At 39.5% G+C, this 11,259-nt stretch overlaps 1 protein-coding gene across 2 annotated transcripts in view; it reads right to left on the bottom strand.

Annotated features, from left to right (window-relative positions):
* Nucleotides 1-376: 376 nt before the first annotated feature.
* RLIM (ring finger protein, LIM domain interacting) overlaps nt 377-11,259 on the bottom strand; it is a 32,755-nt gene continuing 21,872 nt past the window's right edge. For both annotated transcript variants that reach the window (XM_036739947.1, XM_036739949.1), the window contains 3 exons: nt 9,646-9,838; nt 8,306-8,389; nt 377-7,692 (listed from right to left, as the gene is read on the bottom strand). In XM_036739947.1, coding sequence (XP_036595842.1) covers nt 6,101-7,692; nt 8,306-8,389; nt 9,646-9,814 — 1,845 coding nt within the window. In that variant the 5' untranslated portion in view covers nt 9,815-9,838 and the 3' untranslated portion in view covers nt 377-6,100. The remainder of the gene's footprint in view (nt 7,693-8,305; nt 8,390-9,645; nt 9,839-11,259) is intronic.

The following is an 11,259-nucleotide window of genomic DNA, read 5'->3' as shown; positions in this document are numbered from 1 at the left end:
ATGTTTTGTAACATCTGCAGAAAGGTTTCAAGACCCCTGATAAATCGGAAAAATTTGACTAAGTTAAACTATTTATTTTATACGATACACAAAGAAAGCTAAAGTCATGTGGGCACCCAAACCAGTACCTTCCTACCCTTCTGTACCACTGAACACCCAATGAGAAGAAAGAAAAATCAGGCCCATGTTGCACTGCAATTCAACTTGTTTAAAATAAAGTCAATTGAACTGGGAGTCACAAAATATAACCGCTATCATGTCCAATCAAATGTTTCCTTTCATTCATTCAACAAGTATTGGTTGAAGTGAACTGGAATGTTCCCGTTTAAAATAAAAAATGCTTAAAAGCCCAAGGAGTGATGATCAAGCACAAACGATCACTTCATGCATTTTATTGATAGACTATAATTTAAATTTGCAGTATGACATTTACATAGGAAATAAACTCCTCCCAAAAGATAACTATCAAGAATAAACTGTTTTAATATGGCCCTTCAGGGTTTTTGCTTTGAAATAAACAAGTTTTCATTTTTAACAGATTTAAAACATTGTACAAAAAAGGAAATGCAATACAATCTCATTTAAACACAGGACTTCCCAACCGAAAGGTCTGCTGGAGGAGAGTGTCGAGTTCAGGTCAAAATGAAGGAAAAACGAGAAACCAGAAAAAGCAAGGCAGCCAAATAAATTCGTTCTGAGCTCCATTCTGTTTCTGGAATGAAAGGAGGGAAAGCCTCTCCTGCAGGTCAGGAAGCCGTAGGATGACAAGCACTAGTTAGTCTTCACACAACAGACATTTCTACGCTTTGTGTACACAGACACAAAGCCAGTGTTAGTTGCTCTTCCCCTCCCAATTCCCTCCTCCCCAGGTTCTCATGGGCTTCAGAAAGTTCCCAGGTTTGTCACCCAGTTTTTTGACATAGACCCAAGTAAACACCTACCCATAGCAGCACGTCCCAGGAGAAGATAAAACAGGCAGATACAGAAGCCAATTGCACACCTACTGGACTAGTTACTTGATAGTATGACTCAACCCTACTCCCTAAAGCAGCACCAGAACACAGGAGCTAATAGGAGAGATGAAATCCCAGGGCTCTGCAGGTGCCCACACCAAAGCACAGCGGGATAAGGGTGTTAGTAAAGGAGCACTAACTATTTAGAACAAAGGCTGGGGAACGGATGCAGCCATACCTTGCAAGGTACTGCAGTAAGTATACAAGACAGGGACTGCTAGAGGAGCCTTGAAAATACCAAGGCACAGTGTGGCATAATAGGATTGTTAACCACCTCTGCATCTCATTCAAATATATATGTATATTTATATATATATAATATGTATGTATATGTGTGTATGTGTATATATATATGTCTGTGTGTGTGTATGTGTGTGTGTATACACATACACACACACACATACACACGTTTCTCTCTCAACCCAGGTGGCTATAATGCAACCTATGGGTGTGCTTTCTGAAAGTTGTTTTCAGAACAAAAAACAAATCTTCACTGCAATTGTATTTGGGAAACAGATTTTAGACACTTGATTTGGTGCCTATAGAAATGACAAGAGACCACAATCAAAAACGTTAAAGGAAAAGAACACCTTCCGAGTTGCACCATTGCCTTAATGGAACTGCACTGCATGCATCAGATGGCCGAACCCAAACTCCAGAAACTGCTGGATGCCCTCACCTAAATAAAATGGTGCAAACAACTCACTCAGGATAATCGCTAGAAAGAGTTTTGGTGAAACCAAAGGCCCTTGATTTCAAAAATGGAAAGTTAAAGACAGGGCAGGCAGCAAACCACCATCAGCTTAGGATTCTAAGAGTCAAAAAGAGTTTCACATCCATCTTTTTGCTCTTATCTTTCCAAGCACCACGACTTGTTGCCTTATTATCCCAAAGGGTCACCCTCCACCCACCCCGATCACAAGTACATGTTTAATCTACCAATAACCGGTAGATAACAGCACTGCATTATTCACCCCCCAAAATACTGAAATGCATTATACCTTAAAAATAGGTGCCTTGGATTTGTATGTTTAAGCAGATGATATAGTCATCAGTTAGCTCCATGCCAGGAGACAACATACCAGGCATAATTTGGCTTCTTTGAACTTCAAAATTAATAATGATTTTTGACAGGGAACTCATTTAAGGGAAAACCCTTTTTTTTTTTTTCTTTTAAGGCAGAAAACCCATCTTATTTTTGAGACTGAAAATCCTCCCTTGTTGAAGAGGGTGTTAAAATGGCCACAAGGTGTCACTGTAAGCCAGTTTAACAAAGAACTGATAATAGCTAGAATAGCTTTGGGATGTTCTTTATCCTCCCTATGAGACAGGTATTTGGAAAATAACTAAGCCTAAAGACAGCCCTCTTCGAGTCATCACCATTTGGTAAAGAGAAATCATATTTCAATCATTAAGTATAATTTCAAACATCATGACACTAAGCACCAGAAGGAGTTGGTTTTTTTTTTGGAGGAGGGGAGGGAGGTAGGGCAGGGAAGAGACAATGGAGAAGAGAAAAATTACTTGAAGTAATGCTAATAATACCCAACCAGTTTCTAAAGATTCAGATGAAGGTCAACATCTGAGAAGAAAACAGCTTAAAAAGATCACTGAGTCAAATGAAATTCTAAAGCCTAAATCTCTTGTTACTAATGTAACAGGAACAATCTCTCTCCCTCCAACCAGGAGAACCTTCCAGAACCCCATTTACAACGAGGGAGGTTTACTTTTCTGAGCAGTTATTCAAAGTGCTTCATTATTAAATGTTACTGAGAAAGCTTGCACTTGGAGAAATCTAACACTAACAAATCTCGGTTGATTTGATCAATTGCTTAGAGTCAAAACAAAAACCCTTCAACACATTTTTAATTATTTCAAATGGAAACACTCCAGAAAATTCTCTGGTTTTCAGTATTCCCCTAAACTTAGAGTTAAATCTCATTTCTTGGGGGTGTTTTTGTTGTCATTGGTTGGCCCAGACCTGATTCCATTGGTGTAGGGAGCTTCCAGCATGGAAACTCCCTCTCTATTCTCTTCCTCTGCAGAACTGCAACTTCTCAGTAAGTCACAGAAAGTTGTCCTGGGCACTGAGAGGTTAGTTAAGTGAACTTGCCCAGAGTCACAGTGTGTGTGTGTCAGGAGGACTCAAACCCAGGGCTTCTGGCCCTAAAGCCAGCTCTCTATGCACTATACAGTGTTGCCTCTATCTCGTTATTATTGCATACAGACTTTAAAGAGGAGACTGTTATGCAATTAACTAAAGCTAGAGACGCACAATGAAGCATAGTCTCTTCAAAAGAGAACAGGCCCTCCAGACAATGGGCATTCAGCTGCTAGCTGGGAAAATACAGATCCATTTTTGCTCTCCACTGTACATCTGATCCCTGCTAATGATCAGGGCTTAAGTCAATCTCCATATTCCCAGTAAGATACAGAAGTTACAAATTTTGTCAAGTTAAAAAATAAAGTATTTATAGTTAAGTAGTAAACCCCACTTCACAATCCAATGGAAGAGTAATGAGTGCTTCTGAAAAAGATGCCTCCAACACGCATGTTAGAAGCATCATGTGCATTCTACCGCAAAATTAAAAAACTGTTTCCAGTGCCTATGGAGAACAGTTCCCACACCCATGTTCGTTAGTGTTAACATTCTATAGGACCCGCTTCTTTAATACTTGCTAAATGAATACATCATAGAAGGTAAAGGTAGATGGCTAGAGGTGCCCTGTCCTCAATAAAAGCTGCTTCTATGCCTAAAATGTGCTGCATTGATTTCAAAGCCAACTGAGGTTGAACATTTCTCACTTCCTCCCCATATGATAGAATGTTCCAGAGAGGAGATCATTTCAAGCCAATCAGAAAACCACCCCTGAAGATTTGAAAAGAGTGGCTTGCACACCCTCAGAAAAGAAAGCAAGGCTGTGCTCCAGAATGGAATGGAATTCTCAATTTTCAATGTCCAATTTCAGTTTTTTAAAAGATAAAATTCATCATGGCTACGGCATAAAAGTGACCTCTGCTCACTCCTTTTTAAAAAAAAAATGAGGCTTTGTCTGGATTTTTTGACCTTCATTGCAAGGGCAGCACAAATTCTTAGTACACTGCTAGGAAAATGCCGGTTAAGGTACCCAGATAATGTCCAAAGCAGACTCAATTGTTTACTTTGAAGGACGCTTGAATGTGCCTGGCCCCCTCAGCCCATCTGGTTAGAAATGCTGCTTAAATAAGGCCAAGGACATGAGTTCAACCCCAATTTTAGGCCAGTCTGCCCCGTTTAAAAAACAAAGATCCTGTTCCATAAGCTCCCCCAAGGCAGACATCTCAGCCACATCGGTTGGTTACAAGTGGCACCATACAAGTGGCTGGGCATCATCACAAACCCTTCCCTGCTACCAAGGAAACAAGCTAAAGGTATGCTTGTGTTCTACTACTAGTGGGTGGAGGAAGGGGAGTATCAGTAGTGACATCTTCAACTACAGGAAAGAAAAGCACATTTGAACTCTGAATAGCAAATACAGCCCAGTATCACTAACACGTTCAACAAACTGGGGGAGAGGGAGCGGCGCTTCACTTTTTAAAATGGACTTTAAAAGAAGAAATATAAGATGGTATATCTATATTAAAGGGACAGTAAGATAGACTAAGCATGTTTTAACCTTTAAATAGCGAAACTCTGAAATGACAAAACCTCGAGGCTCTTCCATTCAGAGCACGTCTGTAGCAGCTAGAATTCTGCTAAAATGAGTTTTAAGTCTTGTACCTCCACTATCACTTTGGGGGCAGATTAGCCTGTAACATTGAGAGAGTCGTGAAAATTTCAGTTCTGTCCTGTGTGGTTTGGTTTTTTTGTTTGTTTGTTTAAAAAACAACACAAAACCAAAAACTCAATCAAAATTGCTAAAAATTCAACACAGCACCTTTACCTACTCAAAAAGAATAAATGGCATCAAGCCTGTGTTGATCTCTTTGTGTAAAACTGGCACATTGGAATGACAAGTGCAAGTTAAGCTCTTCAGAGCTTTCTCTCCTTCTACCCAAACCTACCCATCTCCTTTCTGCTGGCATTCCCGAAGCTTCAACTAGCATCGCTAAAATGCTTGTTGTTGGTCCTGAATGCAATTAGAGGACTAAGTTCTCAACTTTGTCCTGCTCATTTCAGGTTACTGTAGTTGTTCATATAAAGGAATAATTCTAGATAAGCTGTTCTTGACAATCATATATGTAACAAATACAGCTTTGTATCATTGTGTGTGTTTCTACAGATACTGGCCCTCATTTGAAAAGTCTTTTTACATCTAAGCATAGTGCTTTTTTAAATTTTCAATGAATACAACACTGTACTGGAAAGAGTATTGAGCCTCTACAAAAAAAAAAAAAAGCCTTACATTTTTAACCCACCCACCCCCAAGTGATTTTTATTTAAACAAGCATAGGCATTTTTATTATTTCCACAACAAGATAAATATCCCAATTAAACTATCATAGCTCACTCTACAGTGTGTGCCAGTGATTGGCTTAGGAGACAGCTACACAATTAGAAGACCCTACCTTTAGTGTTATTTACACTGATATGCCCATCTAATCTGTAATTATAACAAATTATATTATTGATTTAGGTGAATTTTAACTAATGGCTGGAGATGGTAGAGCTTGAATGTTAAAAAAAAAAATTTACATGAAACTAATTCCAACCTGGGCTTCCATTTCACACGGCTCTCTCCTGGATGGTACAGGGCTAGATCTTTCAAGATCAAAATGAAACTGAGAGGAACCATCACTAAGACATATCTTTTAAAATAATTAAGAGAAACCAAAAATACTTATGATAAAATTATGTTCAATAAAATAGATACTTATTGATACTAAAAGTCAGATTTCCGGGCCCTAAGATGTTGCTGTTTAAAGTAACTGGCTTTTATTTCACATAGGAGTTGGGAAAGGGGTGAACATTTTATTGGAAGCAAAGATGCACTCCAGGATATTACACTTAACACCACTCAAAAAGTGGCCATAAAGCAAGTGACAACTGTTTTCAGGTTTTGCCCATCAACTCTAAACAGCGAGATAGCTCCAAGTCCATATCTCAGTTAGACGACACTCTCTCTGTTTCCAGAGGTTAAGACTGCTCTCCGACATATGGGACAAGTGGAATTTTCTGATAACCAGCGGTCGATGCAGTGAACATGGTATTCATGAGAACAAGGCAGTTTTCGGAGCTTGTTGCCTTCAGTGTATTCAGTGATACAAACACTACAGGTTTTGAATGCATCGCTCTCACCAAAATTTCGCATTGCCAGGTTGTCAATCTGTTCTTTGGTGAGTCCTCTTGGTTGGTCATCATCTTCCTCATTTAACAGGAAAAACTGAGCTAGACTAAGGAAAGGCAAAGAACCACTTTCTTCAAATGTAACCGAACTCCTATCTCTATTTCTACCTTCCCGTCTAATACCAGATGAGGTTCCTTCGTTGCTACCATCATATAATTCAGAGTTAGTTTCTAAACTTTCCATGCTGGAGCTGCTGCTACTGCTACTGGCACCTCCGCCAGCACTAGTACTAGCACTAACGCCACCTCCACTACCACTAGTACCCAATCCTGGGTTCTGAAGTTCTGGGTCGTCAAGACTTGGACTCAAGGATGGGCCACTGGGGTCTGTATCACTATCACTGTACATGAAGTAGCTTAATTCACCAAAGCCAGTCATTATCTGCCTTAACATGGTCTGAATTGCAACTGAAGTCGTCTCACTTAATCCTGTATTTAAGATTCTACGAATGGGAATTCTGATAGTGCTGACATAAGTTCTTACTCCTGCTCTCTCTGAACGTGAAAATGTGCGCCTGAACCCTCCACGTTCACTTTCGTAAGTGACCGTGTTATTTGTTGACTGAGATCTCGACCGAGTTCTACTAGCTATGCTATCTCTCTGTCTATACTCCCCTGGACGAACTCTTCTCACTTGAAGATCAAGGACTATAGTTGGAGGTCTCTGTCCAGGAGCTAGAGATTCATTACTCCCACTGGTTTCTGAAGAACCTGATGCCTGAGGGATGTTTCTCATGTCAGAAGCTGAAAATGAAATGGCATTTTCATTTGACAGTTCAGTTCCCATCATGTGTTGTCTCAATGTCACATGCTGCCTAGTTCTAGAACTCCCCTCTGCCTCGTTTCCCACAGAATTCTCGAAAGTCTGAGATGTGACATTGTGATGGCCTCTTCGGGGAAGCTCAGTTACTGAAACCAAAGGTGACCTGCTTCTGTCGGTCCTTGCTCGGATCCTCCGTTGCTCTGGACTCCTGCTTCTTGCCCTTCTCTGACCTCTGGGAAGAGACACTTCTTCAGTTAATTCCTCAAGGGCGTTCCTTTCAGATCCATGCTGCCTGATAAATGGTGACTCGGCTCTTTCAATTTCCATGTCGGTTGGGCTATTATTTTCGATATCTTCTCCAATGGAAGGTTCTACAGACGAGTCATTTTCGTTATCTGAACTCGGAGTCCCATTACGGTTTACATTTATTTCCAAACTGAATCTGAAATCACCACTGTTTGGGTTAGTCCTGCTCACTGCTCTCCAAGATTGATTTCCTCTCTGTCCACTTCTTGTTGTATTTCCAGTCTGTCGGACTGAATTAAGCCAGTCTATGATGGAATCGCTGTTAGACACATCTTCTGCTGACTCTATAAGGAAAAAAAAAAGAAAAAAAAAAGAAAGAAAAATAGGAACTACAAAAATTAGGACTACCAAAAACAAATCACTGCTCCTTAACTTTGCTAAGACTGCAAAACAACAAAATGAGAACTTCAAAGATTCCAAGTTGACTTCACCTCGATGGAATAATACTACAAGTGCTTATAAGGGACACAGCACTGATTTTCATGCACAGTATTAGCACCTAACCTGAGCACAGTACACAAGGGGATGAGCTCAAGAACAAAAATGGACCTTCCCTTCTGAGGCCCTACCTCCCACTGGCAGGGAGACACCATAAAAGCTGAGAATGCAGAGGCCAGAACATTTCTATTTGCTTGAGAGGAAGTAACTGTTCTGTGGAAAGGAACTAGTAAGCAATGGGAAAATTCAGGGTATTTGTGGAAATCAAGAAAAAAAGTTCTCATTTAAATGATATTCTGTCCCAACAGAACACTGAGCAGGCCACTGAAAATAGCACAACAAATATCTCACTTGTCCGAGAATTCAGATTCATTTGCCCCAACTTATGCATAATTTATGGTCCCTAGTAAGTACCTAAGTAGTCCCCCCTTTTCTTAATCTCCCCCAAATATTATATACCTCTATTCTCATCATTGTTTTGTTGTGGGGGACCTTCTTTAATTTGACGAAGTCTTCTCAATAACTCTTCTTCAGTAATCTCACCTGAAAACAGTTTGAAAATGTTGCTCAATTATAGAGGAAAGAGAAGCAATGAACGCTAACCCTAAAAGGGATGAGACTGAGGTTAGTAACCTTTTAAAAAATCATTTTGGAGGCAGTGGAAGGGGCAGAGAATAAAGGAAGCACACGACTTCATTCTTTTGGGTCTAGAAGGCATCGAAAGTCCATCATTAAAATGCAAACACCCCAAGGAAGAAAGTCATAAGCAGACGCTGAATCAGCTAATAATAAATACCACAGCAGAGAGGCACCTGGAGGTAAGGGCCTGGGCACATCAGGAAAAGACAGAAGGGGCCAAAGACAAAATGTCACCTACTTCGCAATTTTGCCTTGGAACTCACATACCTTAGCCCTTCCTCACCACTCCAACTTTACCTCTTATTCCACAAATTCATTCATGTGCCACCTTCAGTATGTGCCTTAAGGTGTCAACCCCTAATCTAGACTTTGCTCATCAACTGTTTGCTTAACCTATCACTCACTGCTCTAGAGCAAAGGCTAAAACTCAAGTGAGGCCTACACTTATTTCACTCTACCCATATTCACAGAAGTGGGTTATATATAATATTAGAAACAGCGTTATCAATTTGTGCATATCTGTACTGTATTCACAGACCCCAGACTCTAAAGAGACTTAAGCCCATTTCAAGAAGCAATGTGTCACGTGAACCATAGCACTTTGGGATCTATAGTGTCCAAATTCAAGGTCCATGTTACTACTCCTCTCCAAAAAAGAGGATGATAGTAAGATGATAATTAAGCACCATTCATTGCTAGTCAGTATGTGGCAAATGGTAATAAAATAACTGTGAATAAGATCAGACAACACAAAGCAATGGTTAGTCAACTCAAGAATCATTCTATTATATGCATATAAACCAGGGGTGGAGACCCCCAAGTGCAGCCCTTTGAACCTCACAGAACAAGTCTGTTCAGTCAAAGTGTCCCACGGGAGGACCCAGAGGGCCACCCGTGGCCTCGAGGCCACCCTTGGGCAAGTCATTTAAACTCTCTAAGCCATAGCTTCCACATCTGCAAAATAAGGGGAGGACTAGACAAGATAACTTGAGGTCCCTTTCAGATCTAAACTTACGATTCTATGAACAGCAGCACCAAATTATTGTAATCATTCAAATACCACAATACAATGGTTAAAGAAACTGACTGAAAAATCAAATTAAACTATTTAAAAGTCAATAATTTATACATGTAAATCCTCCAAATTACATAGAACATACCTGGGGTACCTAGCAAATTGTTATCTCTCATAAGCCTATAATCCTCTTCGCTCAGATTATTTACAAAGTGGTAGAAAGCTTCTTCCCGATCCAATCGATCCAGTTGTCGCCTACGTTGTGCTTCAGATTGATCAACACTTCCTTTATCATTAGAATCTGAGTTTTCCATTGTGGTGAATGAATGGAAAATTATCTAAGAGAAGGAGGGAGGAAAAGAGATTGCTCATCTTGAAAACAGCATACACATCAAGCTAAAAATATTCACTTTCCTCTTCCTACCATTAACATTGACAGAATTTATCAGATAGGTGAATATACTTTATAGGACTCAGAAAGTAAGAAGTTAAGTTTGCTAACAAAGTTGTAAGTATACAACTAGCTATCTAACAGCTAACCTTTGAGAAGTACAGGTATACACTTCTGAGTAAGTATTCAGAAAATATAGAAGCTCGCCGAGAAAATTCAATAACTGTACAAACTTAAAGGAATATTTTGCCAGGTTTCTATGTGGTCAGCTAGCAATTTTCCATGCTAATGAAAGTGTACATTTTATGGAATCTAAAAACTGTGAATGATACAAAAATCAGTTTTATTTGGTTTGTGCTCCCCTCCACCTTCCCTCTTAATTATATTTGGATTAAGCCAACATTAAAATTAGCCTGCATTCCACAAGCAACCAGCAATGGCGGGGAAGGGGCAGAGGAGGGGACAAGGCAGTATTTCAAAATCTGCAAGAGGCATGGAATTAAAAGGTTTTTTACTACAAGGTTTCTTTAAATTTACCAAAGATGCTGGGGAAAGTTCTTTGAGGTATTTTTGACAAAATAAATTAGGAATAAAAAAATTCATCTCTTGTATACGCATGTGAATGTGGAAGAACTTTGCAAGTATCAAGATCACATGGCAATAGTCACTACTAGAAATAAAAAAACTTCCCTTTACCAAAAAGAAAAAAAAACCCCAAACTAGCAAGAACTCTTTTCTTGGAAGTACTTGACTTTCAGTTGACTCAGGGCATTTGGGCCCAGACTTAAGTTCCTGGAGTTCTCTCCAGTTCTTCCTGGATTGTACTTGGAACTATTCTGTCATCTTAGAAAAAAGTATAATAAAAATCATGAAGCTTTTTAAGACTGGCCAGTGAAGTGGGAGAAAGAAACTTTTTAACACTCTTGGAAAGACTCAGTTTCCCAAGATAGTTAACAGATGCATCCACTTTGGTAAAACTGTTACAAAAATGTCTGTCATATGGTGGGTCTTACACAAACTAGATGCTGAGCTGACCTCAAAGAGAAAACTTAAATAAATTAACTTAGAAGATCCCATAGTGCAAACTTTTAAAACAATGGGAAATTCACATTTTTCCATTAAGCCCAAGCATCGCATCACATGCAACTAGAAACTGATTGTATACTTGGAAGGAGCTAAGGAAGTATTTTTTGAATCTCAATGGCTTAACACCAAAAATCAGGAACCTACAAATTCATATATGCTTTAGGGATCTGTGACAAAAAAAAACCCCTCTAAACTTGTGACCATACAATTACGAACAATCCAGATTAAAAAGAAAACAGCAATGCATCTATGGAAAGCCAAAGGAAGCCGAGAGCTCTCCAA

The sequence above is a fragment of the Trichosurus vulpecula genome, chromosome X (genome assembly GCF_011100635.1).
Source record: "Trichosurus vulpecula isolate mTriVul1 chromosome X, mTriVul1.pri, whole genome shotgun sequence".
Taxonomy (NCBI): domain Eukaryota; kingdom Metazoa; phylum Chordata; class Mammalia; order Diprotodontia; family Phalangeridae; genus Trichosurus; species Trichosurus vulpecula.
This window is presented reverse-complemented; position numbering and strand designations above follow the sequence as displayed.